This window comes from Teleopsis dalmanni, chromosome 1 (genome assembly GCF_002237135.1).
Source record: "Teleopsis dalmanni isolate 2A chromosome 1, ASM223713v2, whole genome shotgun sequence".
NCBI classification, from domain to species: domain Eukaryota; kingdom Metazoa; phylum Arthropoda; class Insecta; order Diptera; family Diopsidae; genus Teleopsis; species Teleopsis dalmanni.
In genome coordinates this window covers 90,639,636-90,663,374 of record NC_051846.1, presented here as the reverse complement: position 1 = coordinate 90,663,374, position 23,739 = coordinate 90,639,636, and the positions used below count along the sequence as shown (strand labels likewise).

Genomic DNA, 23,739 nt, shown 5'->3' with positions numbered 1-23,739 from the left:
TAAGCACAGAATGCGTTTTATTTTGCTCTGTTTAAAAATAAAACGCCCGGCTTGCAACTAATATTTTGTTTTAAAAAAAAAATTGCAAACACAGAGTTTTAATTTTGCTTGCAAAAAATATTAATTATTTTTCAGTTTTTCGTTTTTATGGCAAAAATAATAATAATAATTTCTGCGTTTTAACATAAAGAGCAGGATGTATAAGTTATATGTGCTTGAGAAAGTCTTTTTGCAAACACCAAATTTAATTATTATTTTTTGACGTTTATTTTATTATTAGTGGATTTTTTTTTGAAATAATAATTGTTTCGATCCCTGTAAATGCTGCATTGAATGGTATATAAAAATTCGGTTATTGCAGCACGTAGAGCGATCATGTTTAAATGAGCTTGAGAGATTTAAGAGATATGTGAAAATTTTCTTATAAGAGAATTTGAAAAAAGAGCACCAATTTTGAAATTACATTAATAATCTCAGATACTTTTATTAACAGAGCGTTAATTTGATTTTATTAAATGTGTAGAATGTATCTTGTATCTCAGAACTAAATAGTCGTGTGTGAACCACTGCTCTTAGCGAACCGAAACTTTTGAATAAAGAAATGCTATGCAGTTTTAGTGAAAGAACAATTGTGTTCTGTTATAAATCTGTGATTGAAATTAAATTAAAAATAATTAAATTTTATTAAATCCGAAAAATTAAAAATAGCAAAATACATAAATTTCAGTAAATTTCATAAATAAGAAATATAATGAAAATCGGTGAGCAGAGTGAAGTGCGGCCGTTGCACTCTATTAAATTTAAGCGTAGTACAGATAAAAATAAATAATTTACTGCGGATAAAACAAATATTATTGTAACAATAAAATATAAAATACAAAAATAAATACTTAACCAAAAAGTATCAAAAAGTCCACAAGTTTTGTGCCGCTTACATGCAGAAGAATGTATCTGTGGAGAAAGTAAACGATAACACCAACACTTGCCCAGAAATTTTGTACAAGAGTGCAGATATTGTATCTGATATTACAAACGAGTGCTTATATTTATTTACATCGAAGTTCTAAGTACATTGTAAAGTACGTTGAGACGTTGAGTAATACCTATATGAGTGTGATGCTTTTCGTTATAAATACGTTTTGAATTTGTAAGTCACTTATGTAGCTTATTTTAATGCGAAATCGAGCGAAGTCCATAAAAAAATTAATTAATTTCATTTTAAAAATTTGTTTTCTACTTTATTTTATTTTCGTCTATAATTTGTGTTACTAACGTGATTCTTATCAAAATTCTCATAACTATATCAAGTAATCGTAAAAGTCGGAAGGTGTTGAGTGCAGTTTTCATTGAATAATTTATAGATATGTTGAAGTTCTCTTGTGTATCTTAATTCCAAATAATAATAATAAACTTTATTATAATATTATTTTGTTACTGTAAGTCGGTGAAGTGCATGCCAAAGTGTTATTGAACTCTGTCCGGTTCAAAACACGATTTCTTTTATATGTATTGGTGGCCAATTGTAAGTAGAGTTCATTATCAGCAAACTATGATTCAACTCGTTCATAATGTGCCCACTTTACTAAAAGTTCCCCATAGAAAATATATGCACTGGTCTATAAAGTTATATGCCACTGAAAAAAGCTCAACATTTTGATAGTTTTCTGTAGATGAAATGAAAATTTGCATAAAACAAAATCAATTGCAAAGCCACTTTTCATTATTCATCATCTATTACAAAGGGTCTTCAGCCTGAACTCGGCTCAGCTATGGAATGAGCTTATATATAAATTTTCGTTTATAAGTTTCATCAATCAAGTGTATTGAATTTATGATATATTAGGATAATGGATGCATTTAAATCATAATATTTTTGTCAGAGTAAATTTAGTTTTCAAGTCCGCAAATTGTATTCCAGCCGTCGGTTTAATCTTTCGAAAATTTTGGAGTATAATAAAAATTGACTAATTTTTCTTTGAAATTCCTTTTAATTGCCAAACATTTGACAATATTTTGAAATTAAAAAATATTTAAATATTTTACAAATCTTGTAATCCTTAGATTGTACAGGAACGATATTGTAGCGTATAACGACCTATCTTTACTATCTTTGGTTTACTTTACTTTACTAGCAGTACTTTGTGTTCTACTATTTTTAAAGCAAGATTTAGGGATCGCAATTTCTTCACTTCTGCCTCTCGTTTATAATTTACTATTCGTTCTACTTCTAGCATATATAACTTACTGTATTATCCACTAATATTTAAACAGTAAAGTTCCGATATTAATATCTCTTTTCAATATAAAGTCTAGAAGAAGAATACGTTGTGTGTAAAAAATATCTAGAATTTAGAATTAAAATCACACACATGAATTTTTATTTTATAAATTAAACTGTCTTACCATGAGAAATTGTTATATGACAAAACACTGGTCTTACCTGATGTGACCCTATTTGTCAAAAAACTTATAAAAACTTATAAAACTTTTAAGTTGATTTTTTTTATTTTATATAGTAATCAATATAAATATCGCCAACGATAAAGTTTTTTATCTATATAAACTTCGCCAGAAATTTATTTGACTTCTCCCTCGGGACGAGGAATTATCACAACTGCTTGTGGAAATGAATTTTGTTTGAGCAATAATTTTTTTTTGGTGTTTCAAAATTTTGGATAATTTTTACATAAAACATATTTGTAATTCAAAACTTTATCATTATTTAGATTTTATTTAATAGGTTATGTGGTTCAACGGTTGAACGAGGCTTCACTGATTTAGGGGTTCAGCTGAGAACATATGATATACCAGCAGGTCAATTTACGACGTCGAAAGCCACGTTCACTAATCTATCTATTTAATTTTCAATTTCCTATCCAAAAATTTCTCTGTTTGGAGATTTTTATTGTAGATACACATAGATCCCAACAGGCCAAAAATTCGCCTGGGTTATAGTTATTTTACGAGAAAACTTTTATATTTCAAACGACAAGGCTGATCAGTGACAACATTTGCTGAGTTAATTAGACTTTGTACAGATATAAGTTTAAATCACAATGGATTTTATGCCATAGAGTGGTCCGAGATATGCTTTATTACGCAGAATGACACTGACTTTTACTGTCGCGATTTTTTCAGATCATTTCGTTCGCTTCTTATTTGGATGCGTGAGGTTATCAAAAGTACCAGAAGACAAAAATCGTCGTGTAAACGCATAATTTTATTCTTCAACGGCGCACTTATCTCTTTGTCATTTTTTCTCTATTCACGTTAAGTTTTCACTCCTAAAAAGTTGTTTTGAATATAACTGAACTTTGTACTGCTGTAAATTTCTTTGTAGTATATGCTGGTCCATACTAAGATTTTCTAAGGTTTGCGTTTCAAACACGTGCTATCATTAATCATTCTCACTTTCCTTGTCCTTTGATAAGTGACCATAGATGGGTTCACCTAATATGGTCAATCCTGTAGATAGATGGAGTTTTGAAAACTTAATTAAGTATTATTCCGATATTTTATCAGTCTGAAAGCACATTAGAGCAATCCAGTGAAAGTGGAATTACAATGCCTTGCAAATATAAAAACAGGAAGGTGTTCTATATCGCTGAACTGCCCCCCGCGCTTTTCTCATCTTTGCTCTTCTATAAAAGTAGTGGAAAAAAGAGAAACATTTATTCAGATTTTAGTACTACATAATGACATAATAACCTTAGACTAGTTATAATGTGAGTCTACATTTGGCCCAAATGAAATTTATGTATTCTAAAATCACGGACTATGATAATGTGGCAATATTTTTGTTATGACTTTCCCTTTGATTTTTGTTATGAGATAAAAATCATAAAAATATTTATAATACCATGAGCAAGGAACATTTTTAATTTCGGATTAAAAACTACTGATAGGTATAGTAATTAAAAATTAGAATTTTCATCATCTATAATGATTGCTCAAATTGATACAGAACAAGGAAGATTTGATTTGATACAAAACCAAATTCCGAAAACCTTGAAGATGTATGTCTTGATCTATCTTAACATTTTAAAACATTATCAATAGTTCATATGGTATATGGTATGAATTTTCTTATCTAAAATGACTGCAGATCAGCGTCCTGCCAATGACAGGACAATCGCTGGCTGAATATACACAGAATTATAGGACATTTAGGATAAATTAACAAATTATGCAAATAAATATCAAACTTAAACATAATATAATTAAGATTTCTTGAAAAGTATAATTAAGTATTTATTTAAAGAACTGATTGTAGGGTATGTGTGTTCGTATTTATAGTAATTATTTGCTTAATGAACCGACTAAATTAAACGATCTCCAGAAAAATATGATTAAAATGTTATCAATAAAATAAAAAATACTTAATATTTTTATCACGACTGTCAATTATTCAATTTTAAGCCTTCATTGTTTAATTAATTAAACAAAAAAAATCGAAAACAAGGCCAAAAATTGGATGTTTCATGAGGTAGGTTTTGAGAATAATCGGTTCCGATGCATTTACGTAAAGTAAACCGACTTTTTCAGATTTGTGTGAAATTACTTAATAATAGAATATGACACACTTGTAATATTAAGTTAATATTTAATAATTTCATATCATTTAATATTATTAATTAGTGTCAAGTTTTTCACAAGTTTTTGCATCAAAGACCCGACTGAGTGATTAATCAAAATATATAATATAATTGCTGTCTTATCTTTTGACGAATGTTTTGTAGATCTTGGAATGTAAGTGCTAATTGTTATGAATTGAACTATTATTAATTATAGTAAAAACCAAATCTTTTTCTTTATGTTTTATTATGTGTGTTTTTGCTGTTTGTAATTAAATTATTTGTAATTAATTAAATACATTCAAATAATTGCTAACTAGTTTAGAATTCTATTTAGATAATTGATAGTTTTTACTATTTTCACCTTTTCCCTCTCTTTCTGTCATTTTCTGCTTCACGCCCTTTTTCTATTAATAAATAGACTAGCTTCAGAATATATAAAGATGATATCAAGCTAAATATAATATACACATAAATCATTCATTTCCCCTAGGCCTATAATTTATATTGGCAAGTGTGGACCAAGAATGTAATGTCTTCAGTATATATAGATATTAACATGTAGTAAAAACATGTAGTCATATAGATTACTTTATTTCAAAAGTGGTCCATCCGAACTTAGTTTCTATTTATCGTGATATTCAAAGTGGTTTGTCAAGTTCTTTGTATCGTATTGAAGGAAACGTCGTAGACCTATAGCTTCCTTATATAAACCTAACCATATATAAGTAATCTGATTTTTAAGATAAATAATTACATATAGTTTGCTAATCATATCGGATTAGACTTGATTATAGTTAGATTAGATTGAAGTGGTGACCTTGTGCCAAAAGCCCATCTAAGCTTTAATAAGCGTTTGTACATGCGCCAACTAGAGGTTAGCGTACGAACAATGCGGAAAGGCACAACGCCCCCATTAGGCAAAGATGAACCAACCTGACAGTTCTATACCCTAACTTTGCAGACTTAAGATCTTCTTCTAGCTAAAGATGTACACTGACATATCAAAGGATTAAGAGGATAAGAGGATTTGTTAAAAACACTTTTTTTTTGTATGTGTTTCAAATATTGAACTTGAACATAATTTAAGAATGCAATCTGTCTTATAAAAATGGGGTTGATCAGTTTAGATTTAGATATAGTTTGTAAATAATCTAGCGTTTCTAATTTTTGACAAAGCTAAAGATGTTAGCTTTTCATGTTTTTATTAATTTCTTCACTTTGCTACTTATTTATTTATTATATTGGCATTTGTTTATAGTCAGTCAAATGAACCTTATATACATATACACATGACAAATCCACTTGGTATCTTTCGTACGTCATCTGTTGGCTTCGTGTTCTCAAGTTTAAGCACTCTCTATATTGCTCTTTACTTTTACTATTAAGCTATAGTGTGATTTGTTTTAACCTGAAAACAAAAAATTGACTTTACTTTGACAGGCCCATTCATTATTCAGTCTAATTTGTCTGTTATAAAATTTGTGACTTTTCATCTGTAGTGATGACGATTCTGGTTGTGGTTAGATTTATATTTGACAGTCCAAACAAAATCCTAGGTTTCATATTATGAATTTGATGAGATAACTACCTGTAGGGATTTGCATTTATCTTCATTCTGGTACATTCTGTTCTGAAATACTTATATGCAAAGGATTAAGTTATAAGTTAAAGTTATAACATGTAAGTATTAAACAAAAGTCTTGAATAGTTGTTTTAATAATTCTAGTTTACTAAGGGAAGAGTGCATTAATAAACCTACATATTCATGTCATATTAAACAATGAAGCGTAAATTATATGTATAGTATTAATGTTACTTCGGTTAAGATTTATAAAAAATAATTTATGTTTATTTATTATTTTGTTATTATAATATTTTATTATAAACTAATTAATACACATTATAGGAATGTCCTCTTAATGTCAATATAAGTTTTCGAATCCGTGAATGCAGACTTTAGCTTTAACTCTTAGGGTCGTGTGAGAGTTCGAGTAAATTGAGGAAAATTGTAAATTATGTCGGTATGGCAGCAAATGTTGGTATTTATTAGAATTTCGAGTAGGGTAAATTAGATTACATAAGGAAAATTGCACTTATATCCACGTTTATTTATTTATTTATTGCACTTATTTATTATTTTTGGTTAAAAGTTTCAAATTTATTTATTTATTTAAAAATATCCTATAAAATTTTCACAATGGTAACACCTAATTTTTATTTGCTGCCATGCCGACATAATTCATTATTTTCCTCAATTTACCATCACTTTACTCAAACTCGCACACGGCCTAAACAACACTTCATAACTAAAGGAATTCATATACAAAAAGTTAATAATTATTTTAATTAAGGACGTGTGCGAGTTAGGCTAAATTGCGTTCTAAATGAGGGAAATTCTAAGTTGTGCTGATAATGTAGTGATGTGTCGATACGCATTGATAAATGGCTAAATGTATGCAGTGCAAAAAATCGCAAAAAATCTCCCATTTGGTTTAGCATCAACTTAGCCTAACTCGACACGTCCATTATTTTACATAATATGTATAAGTATTTTATATACATATATGTAACATATTCATTCAGGAATTAAAAAATGTTTATATAAATTGACAGTGTGAAGTCATAATCATATATAAAAAAATAATTTTATTTATTTATAGGCTTACTTTTAAAAAGCTAAAAACATATCAATCTTAATTAATTATTATTAAAAAACAATAATATTTTACTGTTATCGCAAAAATAGATTATTCTTATCATACTCTTAAGAAATTAAATTTCATAACCCTTTTCTTAAATCTAAAAAACTGATGTATGTTGCTACATCAAAATTTGTCCAGCGAACTAATATCTCTAATGCTATTACTTGAAAATTTTTGATTGATACTCGTATAACTATTGTTTAGAATTGGAGCTATTAGAGTAAGATTCAATGACGGCAAGCAAAATCTATATGAATGGTTGACGTGATTGGAGACATGAGAAAAAATAGTTGCCCTGTGTTGGTGATATTATAGGATATGGCATGACGGAAGATAGGATAACAGGAGAACAAATACAAAGTTTCGATCTTGATTAGAAGAATTATCGATAGCGCAGATAATTAAATTGTTGAGAACTATTGTTTTTTATTTATATACATATATATATATGTATATGATATGACTGAATTTTATATTTTTAGACTAAGATACTGTATATAATAACATATATTGCAATCACGCATAGCTAAAGAAATATTTTTACAAACTAAATAAAGAGGTTTTTCGAAAAGTAGTGAACTACACAACAACAAAAATTATTTTTTTATATTACTTTAATTAATTCAATTTTTGGTTGACCATACAGTTGTTTCGAGTATTGCTAAATACCCATCATCAGTAATGAACGCTGACTCTGAGCATCAAATTTGGCAGGGCACGAGTTCGATTCCTGGTACTTGCAGTCTGAAAAAATGATTTACGAATAATTAAATACAAGTATTATTTCTAAATTAAATAAAAAAATATTTTAACATTTTTTAAAACTCTTCTAAAATAAATATAAATTTTTTTTATAATATAAATATGGCTATAATCGATTTTAGAGAAATGAGTATCTAAAAAATGTAGGTTAAGAGACATTTTTGAACTTGTCAGATAATGTATGATACTAATGTGTATAATCTAATTTTCTATAATTCAGAGTGTATTACCCGTTGAAGGGGAAACTGCAGTAAATTATTATTTTAAAACTGTTAGTCCATAGAAATGCTGGTACTAAACGAATCCTTATAAGATTGTTTTAATTCGTCTATGATTGCGTTGTTCTAATAAAACTACTGCCTGAAAGTAATGTTCATATAGAACATATAATAAAAACTTTAGCTGCAAAATAAAGCACTGTATTGAAATAATATAAATAATAATAAATACAATAAAAATCTTATTTAATAAATTTAATTCCGAAATAATTGGGTATTAGTAATTTCATACACACAGTGAATCATTTATATTTCCGAGGCTGGAAATTTTGGACATATGCAAATGCAATTGCATTTTAGACGTCGTAATACATAAAATTTCCAGTTTTTTATGTGGGAAAAATGAAAACAAAGTTTTTTTTACTGTGTTAATATTATTATTGTACAATAATGTAAAATAATGTGACTTCTGTTATTGAACCGTAAGATTTCCCACTTTCCACTTTATCAAATCTAATAAAAACCACAAAAACTCTGCGAGAAGGAAAAGGGGATCCTCAAATAGTTTCTTTAATGAAAGAAATACTTTGAGATAATAAGGTCTTCTTAACTGCATGTTTTGTTTTGGTAGGGACTCCTTCGACCCACTTTATCTCGGTAAATACTGAAAATGTATTTATGTTATACTTCTATACGATTTTTTTTTTTGAAACAAGGATTGAAATCTTGAAGTTGACCCACTTCAGTACTTATCACTTTATATTAATATACAAATATTACTACTATATTAGCTAAATATAACGCAATATTAACGTAACAGATCGTTTATATTGAATAAAATCAGTTTTCAACAATTATTCAATTTTAATTTTTTATATAAGCATTTAATTTATATTTTAAATGCTTAATTTACTTTATTAGATACTTAAGATGAATTTGCCATAGTCGAGGTCGTAAAACACAAATATATAAAAATATACAATTATTATTTAATTGTTACTTTATTTATAACTGTGATATTGATCTTTATGAGTTTCAGAGATTTTTACAAATCATAGGAGTATAAAAAACATGGTGCCAAAAAATATTATTGCTTGTATAATAGTCCTGGGTATACATTTTCAATATTTACCATGACCGGGTGTCAGAAAAAAAGACTTGCGAAAAAAGTGCTGATTCAAAAAAACCTCAAATATCTCAAGAACTTTTTATTTAATAGGTGATATGCTATATATTTAGTTAATTGAACAAATCCCGATTTTTGGGAATCATAAAAGTCATTGTTGATTTCTGAGAAAAAATATTACAAAATTTTTTTAAAAAATTTTTCGATTCAAATGAACTTTAATCAAATGGATAATTTTTGTAAAAGAATCTTTCGTCTGCTACGATTATGTACCTGATTTTCGTAATCAGTCTTTAAGTTGCGTTACCTATTGTTTTTGCAGCAAAAACAAAACCATTTTTATTATTACTTATTGGTACTGGTAAGTTGGTCTGTTTTTGTTAAAATGTATGTTATATGTGGCCCGATTAATAAGTCAATTACTTAATAATGAGCTGAAGATTTTGGTAGTAAAAACATCAGATTGGGAAGAATCGGGTATGAAAATCAGGTTGGAAAGTTTTTTTTTGCGACAATGAAATCATTGAGGCAAGACTACATTACGACTTTAGGATGTATTGCCCATATAGTTGCTTTTTGGGATTTTTCAAAGAATTAAGCGATTTTTAATTAATTAATTAACTAACGACAAAAGTCATAAATTAACAATTTCATGCAAATTAAAAGTTTGATTTAAACGTTAATTTTATGTGAGAAATTAAAAGCTGGGAGCGTTAATTTAATGAAACCAACGTGTGTTTATATACCTTGTTAAGTCACAAGTACCAAATATTATATTATTTTTTGATTACAATAATAATTATTGTTATAATATTATAATGACAAATTTTATTTTTAATTTTTGAGTTGTAACGTTACGAAGATATTATTTTTTTTTTTTTAAAGTCGGTTATATTTTTTAAGAATTTTAGCTTTTATTTAGAGCGATTTTGCCTTCATCAGACGAATTCCTAATATTAAAAACATTTATGCAATTTACAATCTATTTATATTTATTACAGGTCTTACATTTAATTTTAATTAGTAGGGTTATCGTTTTTGTCCTTGAGGGTGAAAGGTAAAAAACGATGGCGGGATGGGTCTGGTTTTATGGTTTTGTTGTTCAGGCTTTTTATGCACAGGTAGTTCGGTCAATTGTTTGGGTTTGTTTTTTAGAATGTATTTAAAAAGTCATGATAATACGTTGTCCTTATCGCCGTTGAGTAAAGGTTTAGCCTTTCCATGCTTTCTGCCGTTTTTAATTTCCAGATATCTCTAATGTTTTTATTTATTTGAACGTTATCTCCATCGATGTTATGGTTTTCTGTTGTTATGTGTCTGGCGATATTTGATTTTATATTGAAGTTTATTTTTTTCGGTGATTCTCTTGCTTCTTCTAGGTGTTCTTCAAGCCTTACTGATAAGGGTAATATGGCGTTTACATTGGCCGAAAATGGCTCATTTTGAATAAGCCATTTGAAAGTGTTTACATTTGTTGTAATTCATTTGTTCTCATTTCAAACAGCTGATTTTTCAACTTGCTTGATATTTGGCCTGTGTCAAAAAAATGTTGCATGAAGGTTAAATATACATTCAAACCTTAAAATATATACTGAAAACATATTTTTAACTTCGATTAAATACTTTTTGGGAAGTAGAAGTTTTAGAAAGAGGTGCATTGTTTTCAAGAAAATGCAACCACCAAACTTTTGTTTACCTTTTTTTTTAAATATATCAAAAACAGCTTTCTCAAACTGTCAAAATGTAATGAAGAACTTTGGAACACATTCGAACGACGTTGGGACGCATTCATACAGAGAGCCATTCGCTTCTCATTTTCGATTTTTGATCAAAATGAGCCTTTTTCGGCCAGTGTAAATGCAGGAGCCGCAGTTGTTCTTGTATACTCCGCATTTTTCTAAGGGGCCAATTGGATCTTTTGTAAGTGGTATACAAAATCAACTGCGACTCTTAAAATAGTAAAAATAACGATCAAAATGAAAGCAAAAATTCTTAAAAAACCAAACCGACTTTAAATTACAAATTGTTGTTTTCTATTATAAGAGTTCTATTTTGAATAGAAGGAAGAAGTTGAAGGAAGTTCTTAGACTAATAATACAACTGTTTTTAATACTGCCAAATATCTGTCATTAGTGGTCTTTGGAAAAATCTATTGTAATTTTGTTTTAATACGGAATTTTAGCTTATGCCTTACCGGTTCCGAGTTCGTATTTTTTTGGATAGCGGCAATACTATATGTCAGATTTTTTCTTTTTTAAAAGATTTTTACGTCATCCATCGTATTTTCTGGATGTCTGGTAATGTCAGTCAAATATTTCTTAACTTGTTGTACAGATCTACTTTGTAAAGGGTTTTTAGAACAGTACTATATATGGTTTGAGACATCCTTTTCATTTTCATTGGCAGTTTATTATATGCAGTGGGTTCCAAGTCCAAACAATTTATAAACCAAACCACTTTTGCTAGGGCATTTGTCACTGACGTTTGTCAATTTTTAGTGCAACTTTTTTAACATTATTAAAGCTGTGACTCTGATTCCATCTTTAGTTTTCTATTCAAACAAAAGTTATTTAGTTTGGTTAGAAATAAATAAACAAAACCAATAGTACAGAATATCCTTGAAACACTTCACCAAACCACTTTAGAAATTTTAACAGGTTGGTTGAATTTGAATATGCCCGATAAGTATCCACTCCTCCACTCCTCACATATAATCAGTTTGGCATATAAGGAAAGCTTTACATACCTTATTAATTGATGATTGCAAGATAAGATTCTGTTTAAATATTGTTTCTGCTGGGTTATAGTGAAATATTATTGTAAAATATAAAGGGTATTGGGATTCTAAAAAGAAAAGCTTCTAATAAAGTGAATTAAGAAATTTCTTTAGAATAAAAAATATCCATTTTCAACTCAATCATCATTTATTTATATTTTAATTTTGTAACATAAAATTCTTTCTCAAACACGGTGTTTTATTATTCTTTTTAATTTAAATATTATAATTTATATACTAAGACCTCAGTGTTTGATTACGACAGTCTATGCCAAATAACGTTTATTGTATTCCATGATTAGATTTTCTGTTATAAAAAAATATGCTTAGTAGTTAGTATAAAGATAATTTTCTTTGATAAGGAGTTATTTTGATAAAAGCTAAAGCTTCATGTGTTTAATTTATGCAATAAACATTTTAGTATCTCTTTGTGATCCACAACTTTCGGAACCTATTTTAGTCTTCATTTTACGAATTACAAAATTTAAAATGATTATTACCACAAAGCATAGTGCGTTTAGTGTTTATTAACATATTTTTGTACCAGTATGTGTAATTCTGATTTAAGTAACATTAAGCATTATTGAAATTAATAGTATGTTTACACTATCGCAATTAACTCAATAAATGTGCAGCAATTGCATTTTTAAACAAAATTTGCATAAGAAAGGTGCGGTAATTGGATGTGTAAACACAGTACAATGTTGTTACATTTGATAGTCTTTCAATGAAAATGAATATGGACTTTATATACCTTCTGCTCAAAAAGTACTCGGATTTTGTAAATAAAACACACAAATTCAAATTTTATTCCAAATTTATTTTATCTCCTTCAAAATATGCTCCTTCTGAAGCGATACTCATATACCAACCCTTAACCCAATCTTCCACACACTTTTCGTAGGCCCGTGAAGGTACGGCTTTTAGTTTCTTCAGCGTATTCTCTTTTACCGATTCAATGGACTCAAAACGCTTACCACGAAGGGGCAATTTGAGTTTCGGGAACAGGAAAAAGTCGCACGGATCCAAATCTGGGGAATATGGTGCCTGAGCGATGACAGTGAATTTTCCATAGTAAAAATAATTAAATGCACTTGAGGTAGTCTCACATTAACAGCTGCTGTAAACAAACTAATTGACAGATGGCGCTTAAATTTGTACCATATGTCAAGAAAGAGTGTGCCAACATAACAAAAAATTTTCGAAAAAGGTCTATTACTTAAAGAGTAGTTATCAAACAACAAAATCCGATACTTTTTGAGCAGAAGGTATATGATATATTATGTTATAAATATGGGATTTAAAAACGTCTACAATGCCAAATATTATTTATTTTACATCAGGTTCTCATACTATATCCGGAAAAGTACACAAAACAATACATATAAACTATATATATAGTTTTATATAATAGTGTTGATATGCATACAGTCCTATACAACAATTGATATATAGTAATACTAGATATTTCCAACTTTCAAAGAATATGATTAATTCAATGGAAATATCTCTTTCTGCCCTTTCACTTTTTATATAGATTGTTGTAGATTATATACGTCAACGATATCAAATATTTTTTTATTTTACATTAGGTTCTTATAATATTTCCGGTAAAGAACAAAGTAAAACTTCTATAGTGTAATATTATATAAGCATTATATAATAGTGTTGATATGCGTACAATCTTGTACAGCAAATAGGTATATAGTAATACTAGATATTTCCGAACTCAATTTCAAAGAATTTTATTAATTCATTCGAAAAACTTTTTTCTACCCTTTCAATCTTCATATAGATTGTTGCTTCCACACTGTCCCCTGCCTAGTTTTCTGATTATGCCCCTGGCATTGCTTATAGGACTTTTTATGTATACACGATAAATTGATCTTTCACACTACCGACAGTGTTAAGTAAAATTAAGGTCAACATTTAGGATCCACAACTTCATTATTATTACGTGATTCATATTAAAATTTTGAGAGAATAATTAATTGCAATGAGCAATAATTAAGCGATTGTAGAGAAAACACAAAAAATGGTTCTTTAGAACCGAGCAAAAATAAAAATTTTATGCATTTTTAAAAAATATAATTCAATTTAAAATTCTATATTACTATTATAGAGAACGAAAACGTTTCATTAAATTAGTCAAAATTATTTTTTTTAAATTTTTTCAGTTATTAATAATCTTTGGAATTGTCGTTATTCGAATATTCACTTTAATTTTTATAGTCCATAATTACACATAAGGACTCCAAAAAATAATAATATTTCATATGTATATGTAGAATATACAAATATATATATAAATGTATCAAACTCAAAAAGAAAATTTTTTATTAACTATGTTAGCAAAGTAAATGAAATGAACATATTACACTCATTATAAACAAGAAATTTGACCTGTTGGGCAGTCTACATGGTTTATCAAAAGATTAAGATTTAAAAGCTTAATACATATCAGTAACGAAGTTAACCTCTCCTTCCATTCCCACGAAGATTCAATGCTCAATTTAATTCAAATAAATATATTAAAACAAAGTGCCAGCTATAAGCACCAAAAAAAGAAAACGAAAGAATAGTTTCAAAATAAATTTTTATAATAGTTTGTGTAAACATATTTAAGGTAAAATAAGAAAGTGCTTAATGGTTGGAATCATCTGGTTGGCCGTAAGCCACATATATAGCTATTAGTTTTTAGCGATAAATAGCTAACACTGTTTTGAGAATCTAGGAGTGCTTTAAACTTCATTCCTGCTATGAAACTACCAGAATTTAGTAGGATTTAAACCCAGTTCGTGCCAGCGAATTGCATTTAAAATGGGAAATAAAAGCGAAAATTATTTACAGTAGAAAACTATTGTTTAAACAATTTTAATCTTAAATATATATTGAACTTTCACATGTACATACATTATGAAAAACTTCATTGAGAAGTCCAAAATATAAATAATACTGTAGACCCTAATTAATGGGTCGAAAAATAAAGTCTTGTGTATCTTAATGTATATCTAATATCAGAAAATTAGAAAAAAAACAACCGCAGATCACATTGTGATTAACTTAAAAATATTGACTTAAGAGGTTTTGAAATACAAATTTGCTTTGAAATAGCAAAAGATAGTTCGTTATTAATTTTAAAAATACATAACGAAGATATATGAAATTAAAAAGAAAATGATTGATTTAATATAAATAAATTATGGAAATGATAATGTTATTTCTTCTTTTACAGACTATGTTTCTTAGAAGGATAATTACTTACGTGTGAACATAAATCACTAAATAGAAACACATTTTTGGTGTCCACTTTATAGAAAAGCCACTTACTCAAATACAAATACGCACAATATGGAAAAAATCGGGAATTATTTCAAAACGTCAAAGATTCCTGACGAAGAAAATGACGGCTTGGAAACTTTGGAAGAATATAAGAGTCGTTGGCGGTCAGTACGGGTTATTTATTTCACGATGTTTCTGATGTCATTAGGATTTAGTATTATCCTAACAGGAATATGGCCCTACTTAAATAAGGTAATATCAATTTGATACAAAATTTTTAAATTACCTTAAATTTAATTTGAGAGACATCCATTTACATAGTTAGATCCATCGGCAGGTAAAGAATTTATGGGCCTCATTGTGGCTGCGAATCCTTTGGGACAAATGATTTTTAGCCCACTTTTTGGTTGGTGGTACAACAAACTCGGCTCAATACGTCTCCCATTGTTAACATCATTGGCTTTATTTACAGTGGCAAGCGCTACGTATTCTTCATTAGAGTTGCGTCCTGATAATGTAAAATATTGGATGCTAGCATCGCGATTTTTAATAGGTGTGAGCTCAGCGAATATTGCGGTATGCCGTTCATATTTATCGGCGGCAACTAGATTAAGTGAACGCACCAAAGCGGTTTCAATGGTATCATTAGCACAAGTATTGGGATTTATTGTTGGTCCCGGGTTGCAAGCTGCCGTAGCACCTTTGGGCAGTGATGGCTTGATATTATTTTGGGGTACATTTCATTTTAATATGTACACAGCTTGTGGTTGGATAAATGTAGTGATGAGCATTGGTAATTTTATAATGTTTCTGCCGTCCCTTTTTGAGGTAATTTTTTTTTTTGATTCTTGATTTATGTATTTATAAATAAAATAAAATTTATATATAAAATTATTATATTATATGTTGTTATATAAACTAGGAACGAAAAATTGCTGCACGTGAAATAATGATTATGCAAGGGAAAACCTCTGAGCGTGAGACGTGGAAAGCTATAAAACCGGATTATGTTTCAGCTTGGACCTTGATTGTCGCCTTTTTTGTGCTAGTGTTTAACTTCGTACTACTTGAAACGTGAGTATTTGGTGTGAGATTCAAAAAAATGTTATTTTTACACTACAGTTTAGACAACTTACGTAGTTTTTTCACTCGTATTTTAAAATATTATTATAAATTTTGTGTTCTATATTTAAATACAATGAAATGCTCATTTATATTCGATAACCGATAATATATTTTGGATTTTGTTAATAGTTACTAAAACTGTATTATAGAAAATAGTTTATCTGTATATCGGATTTGCAAACTTTTTCTTAATTGAGTGACTTTAAAAACTGTACCCAGTTGTACTAAAACATTATTTAATCCTTTTTTTATATTATAAGACTTGGAACTTCTTTAACTATGGACCAATTCGCTTGGACTAACGATGAAGCTGTACTGTATATGGGCTTATTAATGTCTGTTGGCGCCATTGTTGCACTGGTTACATTTGTTGGCATAAACCCTTTGTGTAAAATATTTCCAGAGCGTTTTGTTCTAATTTGGGGCGGTTTTGCACTAATGGTCCTCGGACGTGTGCTGTATATACCATGGGGTGATTCGCCGCCTAAGATTGCAGAAGTTTACAATATAACAATACCAATAACTGGTAATATAACAACTGATCTAAGACCAGATGATCCTATATTTGTTGGATGCCCGAAAACCCAAACATGGTGTGCAGACACGCCTGCACTTACACTTTCGCAATTTTTGATCGGTTATGGTTTTACTTCAATTGGATATCCAATCGGAGTTACACTTATACAAACTATTTTCTCCAAAGTTTTAGGACCCAGACCACAAGGTGTTTGGATGGGACTAATGACCGGATCAGGTAATGTGTATTTGGAAATCAAGGAAACAGAATTTAATGCTTTGATATATATAAATAGGTTGTTTATCACGGGTTATGGGGCCAGTATTTGTGGGATCGATATATACTCGTTTGGGGACATATTGGACTTTTGGTTTCACTTCCATTATGATGTTGGTGTCTATGATTTGGCTGCTATTTTCTAAGTAATTTAAATTTCTGATATTAAGTTAATAATTTGAATTAATTGTAAAATATTTTTTGTAGCAACCGCCTGATACCACCAGTATTTGAGAAAACTGAACCTGTTGAAATGCAAACCCTCAATATAAAAAATATAGAAAATGCAACAGGGATTGAAATAGAAAACAACGTCGATAATCATGAAAATAGACGTAGAAACGATAACTCGGATAGATCTCAGGCATACGATGAGGAGGAACCTTTAAATGACTTAAACTCAAAAACTGTTTTCATTGTTGGAAAGAAAGTATAGCTAATTGTGTAGGTACTCATACACTCCACGGAGTATAAAATGATATAAATTCAGATAATAATTATATATTTATATACATATATACACATATATTAGAAGTACGTAGTCGTAATATTCTTTAACTTAAATATTAGTATACTTTTTATAAAAATTTGCTTTATAATTATATTTAATTTGTTGTGTTCAATATGAAAGAATGTATGAAGACTAATATTTGTAGTACGGGAAGATATAAAAAGAATGTACTTACTTAAGATGAATATCAGAGTCGATTATATGAAACTCGGATATTTCTATATACATTTAATGCCACTGTTACTCTGTTATATTGCTTAACAAATTGTACAAACTAATTTAATTCCAAATAAAAAATACAAAAATATATACACAAATGTTATAATATTATATTTAATATTTTTCACATTACAAGAAATGGCTGTATTCAATAAGGGCACATATATCGCTTTAACCTTAATATTTTAAATTGAGGGATTATAAGAGTATAGGGTTACTTACAAACCACATACAGTGGGTCGAGAAAGCAAATGGCGCTTTTCATTAAGCGGTCTATTTAGTTACTTAATGATTAATTATATATTTTATTCAATAAATTTATATTTTAGTAACAATATTATTATTAATTATTTTATATTATTATTTATTTAATAAATAATAAATTAAGTGGACTAGACACATTAAAAATACTGCAAGAATAATTCATATTTAAAAAATAATTTATGGAGAACAAAGTTCAAAGTAGAAAAATATTAATATTCTCTTCTGTTTTTCTTCGATATACTATAAAACATTGGAACTTGAAGTTTGGATCATTGTATGATGTAAACGGATTAATGAATGCTAATATTCAAATTTGAAAAGAGATACATCCGCAAACAGTATCTCAAGTATCTTCTTAAAGAATGTATTGATTTAATAAAGTATATTCTTTATACTAATTAATATAAGATTAATTATAAAGAGAATTATCGAAAACCTCAATAGATTTCTGAATTTTCGTCTTTCATTATGAAAATTTAGTAAAAATACACATTCTTTGTTTTGCTCATCATGATTTCATACTGGTCTTGTCAGATTTATTGTCCATGTTCTCTTTCCCGTTTAAGTTATTTGCGTCCATTATTGTTGTGGGGAGTACTTTATTGGTGGTTTCTGGAAATAGTAAAGTCAGTAATCCGCTTACCAAAGCGAAAGAGCCGAAAAGAATCTGTGGCGCAAATTCGTAAATGTTGGCCTACAAGCAAAAAAAAGGATAATTTATTGCTCAATTAGAATTTATTATTATCTTACTAGTAAAGGTGTTTGAGGTGCCAACATAGATCCGATTCGTCCTATCATGGAACAGAAAGAGAGCAAACTGTTTCGCACATTTGTTGGAAATATTTCTGACGTGAAAAAGTATAAGATTTGAAAACTGCAGGTAATAGCGAATTTTCCAATTAAAAACAAAGTCAATTCAAAACCGTAATTATCTGCAAATATGTATTTATTTTAAAAATTTTACATATCAAAAAAGCATGTTATTTAATTTATTCGTTACTTACCCTTTCCTACAAACACTGCACCCACCATACAGGCGGCACAAATAAGCATAGAAGTGCATAAGGAAAATCTTCTCCCAACGCGATCCATTATCAGCAGTGGGACAATAAGTCCAGGAATTTGTACTAACCCATTTAGCATAAAATTGTTATATTTATTGCCTCCCAAATTGACCGAATTTAAACTTAATCCGAGCGCTACGAGGGTGTGCGTAAACCAACAAAAGCAACAGTTAAGTATGCGCCAGAAGAATAGTTTAAAAGCTGTCTTGATTGGAAATTGGCTTTCATTTGCAGACTCGAGTTTATCACGATTTGTCTGCACTAAATTGTCTAGACTGTCTTCAGAAATTCGACGCTTGTTTATTCGGGCTGCTTTTTTTAAAATGCTTACTGCCTTTTCCTCTTTTCCTTGACTTAATAACCAACGCACACTCTCTGGCAGTATCCAAAGAAATAATACGTGTAAAATTGCTGGTATATAGAGTATACGCAATAACACTCGCCAATTCTGGAACTGCTCAGCCAGTACAGCTAGCAATGCTTCACCGAGTGAATAGAAAATTGTTATGATTGTTGCAGCCGCGACTCGTCGCTTTGGTCCGACTAGTTCAATTGCCAGAAGGAATGCAGTGGGAAATAATGTGCTCCCAACCGCCATGTCAAGGAATTCAAAACACAAAAACATATAATAATTAACGGATAATGAACGTATTATTCCCATCAATGCTGCTAAAGAACCTGATATCGCTAACATAGTACGACGTCCATATCTGAAAGAAGATCAAGAAACTATATATAATAATTTAATTGTAATAAAAATGTTCGTATTGTAAAATCTAAATTAATGCATTTTATTTAATGGCTCCTAGTAAGGATATATTAGAAAATAAACTTTAAAGTACAGCGTATTCTTTCTTTGGTGACATCATGCGTAAATAAGATCTAAGATATAAACTAGACACGGTGTGAGTACTTTTAGTTAGAATAAAAATAAGTTACAAGTGCAAAAGAGTGGATTCTTTGGGATCTTTGTGATTGACCTTAGAAAAGACACAACTAATATCTCTAAACACTTCAATGATTCAACTAATTTCATTATAATTAGTCCTGATTGGCTATAGATTTGCCTTGTTTCTGTCAATCAATAGGGTTTTTAAAAAAATCGGAGAAATTTGAAGACTTCTCGCATTTCATCTGCGCTCCAATCAATAAAAAAAGTGGAACTAAACTATAAAAAATTTTGCAGCTAATAAACCCATTAGAATGTTCATACAGAAATTGAAATGTCAAACGATAGAAGTATTTTTAAGTCTGAAAATTATTTTGTTGCAAGCTATAATTATACTTAAGAACAACACTAAAATGTGATTTATAGGTACTTGGTTTTGAGGTGTTTACATATCGATTTCGTTATCCACGTCTTTGGCCACGTTTAGGTAAATCCACTTTTGAATATCACTTTTAAGGACGAATTTCAGGTCGTAGTGTAACGAGATATTTTTATTGAATTAATAAAACCAATTTTACTTTCTATCTGCTTAATCTTAAGACATTACTTTAAATTTCGGAATCTCACGAAAGTGTCAAAATTTTTTTACAAAAAATTAAGAAACCTATTTCGTTTCCAATTACTTTAGAGATAACTTTGCTTAGCTGAAAAAGACAGAGCAACATCCTTTGTTGGGTGAACTAAAAAATGGAAACCTCTTATTATCCTACCTCACCTAACCATATACATAATTTATTTAAAATTTTAACAATCAACAGTAAAAGGAAGCTATGGGAATTGCTTAGCTTAAAAGTCAGATTCCATCCACTGTATTTAATTCTAGGGAGTGGTATATCCAAAATATTTGGATATGTTAATAAAAAATTTCTATTATTTTCATATTATTTCTTGACTTTCTTTAACTTAAAAAAATGAAAATCTATATTCGTCACTATTTGTAAGAATCAATGTTCCAATTTGGAACTGTATGAACTGTAAAAGAACTTATCTCTTAAACTCAACTTGTTTTAACAATTCAAGTTCCTTATTATGATCATATATTTCAAAAAATTTAGTTATGTATTCTTACCTATCAGCTAAAAGCCCACCTAATGGAATCCCAACAAATTGACCCACGTTGTTAATCGTACCAACCATTGAGAGTTTCCATTCTTCAGAGCAGAAGAAACCAAACTAATAAAAAATTCTTAGGTTATATCACACGGGAGATTTATGCAAATATTTAAAGATAATCTTAAAATTATAAACAGTCATACCTCATTGGATATAGTGTATTCCAGATCTCGAAATTTAAAATCCTTTCCACATTTTTCAACTGCTTTTTTATCGAAATTTTGTTCAATACAAAAAGGACTTGATGGTTCGGTAAAGAATGATATCGCGGAAGTTGCATTGTCTATGGTTACAAATCGATTGCACTGATCGATATCAGAACCTTTCTTTGGAATAGTAAAATCGGTCCATGATTCGAAATACTCGCTGTTTACACTATCACATTGGGATATATTGCATCTGTGCAAATAGCGGAAAAAAAAAAAATTTAGAAATATGATGTATTTTAATATTATTTTTTTCTTATTTAAATAAATAAACACAATTTAAAAACAATCGATTAGTAGAGCACTGTTTTCACGTAAACTACCTGTGAACAACTGGACTGGCAGTGAATACGTATGATATGGAAAAAAATGCATTAAATATCATTGGCAAACAAAGTAGTATGTAGTTTATAATCTGATAGGTGCCGAACTGACCGATCCGCACCAGTATAGCATCGAGAGTATAATCACTGTTGTTAGTGTTGCTCTTTTTTCCATTGAGATGTTGCGGCTCATTTGCGTCAGACATACTTGCCGTTTTTCAGTAATGTTAAGCATATATGTATTTAGTTTTTAATATGAGTTAATAAACTATAATTATTATAATATTTATTTTAATAGTTTAATATTAATATAGAGTTTGTTTATATTCACTTCCCGCGCGGACAAAATTCTCTAAGAGCACGCAACTCCCCTGATCGAAATAAACAGAGCGACTATTCGAATATCTGAACATTTTTTACTAAATGAATTTACTTTTTATTTTGAAGTGTGTAAGGAGAATTTAAAAATAAATAATATATATATATATATATTTAAACATATGTGCATATATGTATTTGTATTTTACATATAAAGTGGAATTTTAATGAATTACTTGTTATGAATCTCAAAATAAACAGGAGCGGACTACTAATCTTCAAAACCTCGTTGCTTATTTGTTGAAAGAGCGCTAGAAGAGTGTTAGGTTCTTCGCTCCTCGCTTCTAATATTTATTCGCTATACATATATGTTAAATTCATGGGTACTTATTTAGGGTTTATCGCTTAATATTTATTTCATTCATTATGTATATATTTTAATCAAAGGTTTTATTGATGTAGTAAACAACTCGCTGATCTAGCAAGAGATAGATATTTCTTTATCAAGTTGTATTTTTAGATTTAATAGCTTTACTCTCGGCACTTTAATTTACATAGACTGATTGATTGTAATAAGTAGTTTTATAAATAATAGCAATTATATATACGTGTGGTTTATAAATTTATCAAATAATTACATTTATTATATAGATATTCATGGATTAATATGATTAGAAATGCAACTCTTTTTAAAGTTCTTGCCGGGCATATTTTCCACATACCAGATTTTATAAACTTCCATCCCATCAATACGTCATCAATACGATATCTCATGGAATTAACATAACATGAGAGATGCCCTATAATCAGTAAGATTTATATATTCAAAACGACCTCTTAATCAAATTTAAGTAATAAACGTGCTTGCATGAAGCATTTATAGATATTGAAAGAACTGCTATAATGTTAATCACACATGGCATACTTTTGTCGAAATACTAATCGTTGCTTAATTTGGAAACAAAATTCAGTCTTACGCTTGATATAAGATTACATTCCTGGAAAATATATCCGGTTGGTTAAAACTAAATTGTTAAAAGTATGTTAATTATTAAAACTTTCTCTATCAATTATTTATCGAATAAACTTAACGAAAATTCAGTTGATTTTAAAAATGAGGTGGAGTTGGAACCGACTTCTACTAAAGACTTACTTTCCACTCTTGTATGAATCGGGCAGAAGTATTTACTATTAGAAAAACAAAACATATTCTTAGAAATATCAACTAACAATACAAACATTTTTTTTTGAAGACAGCCAAGTGGTAATTAAAGCAGTTATTTCTGTAGGGCAAAAAGGCAACAGTCAGATTGAGTCACAGTTGTAGGTTGTTCGGTATAGGAGATATAGGAGAAAATGATGATAATGCTGAAGTTTGTTATCAACCTTGCAGAGGATCAAATAAGCGAGG

The 23,739-nt window shown here is 29.0% G+C and overlaps 2 protein-coding genes across 4 annotated transcripts; one reads left to right on the top strand and one right to left on the bottom strand.

Moving 5' to 3' along the window:
- Nucleotides 1-567: 567 nt before the first annotated feature.
- Nucleotides 568-18,419, top strand: LOC119670909 (major facilitator superfamily domain-containing protein 8). Of its 3 annotated transcripts, none has more exons than XM_038081351.1 (7): nucleotides 568-1,079; nucleotides 15,397-15,695; nucleotides 15,765-16,271; nucleotides 16,366-16,517; nucleotides 16,829-17,322; nucleotides 17,381-17,507; nucleotides 17,569-18,419. In XM_038081351.1, exons 2-7 carry the CDS (start codon nucleotides 15,513-15,515, stop codon nucleotides 17,795-17,797), a joined length of 1,692 nt encoding a protein of 563 aa, XP_037937279.1. In that variant the 5' UTR covers nucleotides 568-1,079; nucleotides 15,397-15,512; the 3' UTR covers nucleotides 17,798-18,419. The 3 variants fall into 3 exon arrangements, with proteins under 3 accessions (XP_037937279.1, XP_037937278.1, XP_037937280.1); XM_038081350.1 differs by having other exon boundaries at nucleotides 568-1,147; XM_038081352.1 differs by lacking the exon at nucleotides 568-1,079 and having other exon boundaries at nucleotides 15,627-15,695; nucleotides 15,781-16,271.
- Nucleotides 18,420-18,804: 385 nt separating this feature from the next.
- Nucleotides 18,805-22,293, bottom strand: LOC119670908 (organic cation transporter protein). Its single transcript, XM_038081349.1, has 6 exons — nucleotides 22,011-22,293; nucleotides 21,625-21,880; nucleotides 21,438-21,541; nucleotides 19,360-20,129; nucleotides 19,106-19,287; nucleotides 18,805-19,049 (listed from the first exon to the last, which is right to left on the bottom strand). The coding sequence occupies exons 1-6, from the start codon at nucleotides 22,214-22,216 to the stop codon at nucleotides 18,864-18,866; spliced, it is 1,704 nt and encodes a 567-aa protein (XP_037937277.1). The 5' UTR covers nucleotides 22,217-22,293; the 3' UTR covers nucleotides 18,805-18,863.
- Between the last annotated feature and the right edge of the window lie 1,446 nt (nucleotides 22,294-23,739).

What these genes read in the sequence shown, in the direction of transcription:
- LOC119670909 (XM_038081351.1), top strand. Translation starts at nt 15,513, where the DNA reads ATGGAAAAAATCGGGAATTATTTCAAAACGTCAAAGATTCCTGACGAA. An exon ending in TATGGCCCTACTTAAATAAG is followed by an intron (nt 15,696 to 15,764) that starts GTAATATCAATT and finishes CCATTTACATAG; the next exon opens with TTAGATCCATCGGCAGGTAA. An exon ending in GGGACTAATGACCGGATCAG is followed by an intron (nt 17,323 to 17,380) that starts GTAATGTGTATT and finishes ATATATAAATAG; the next exon opens with GTTGTTTATCACGGGTTATG.
- LOC119670908 (XM_038081349.1), bottom strand. Translation starts at nt 22,216, where the DNA reads ATGTCTGACGCAAATGAGCCGCAACATCTCAATGGAAAAAAGAGCAAC. An exon ending in GGTGGGCTTTTAGCTGATAG is followed by an intron (nt 20,130 to 21,437) that starts GTAAGAATACAT and finishes ATCTTCTTTCAG; the next exon opens with ATATGGACGTCGTACTATGT. An exon ending in TGCAGTGTTTGTAGGAAAGG is followed by an intron (nt 19,288 to 19,359) that starts GTAAGTAACGAA and finishes ACATATTTGCAG; the next exon opens with ATAATTACGGTTTTGAATTG.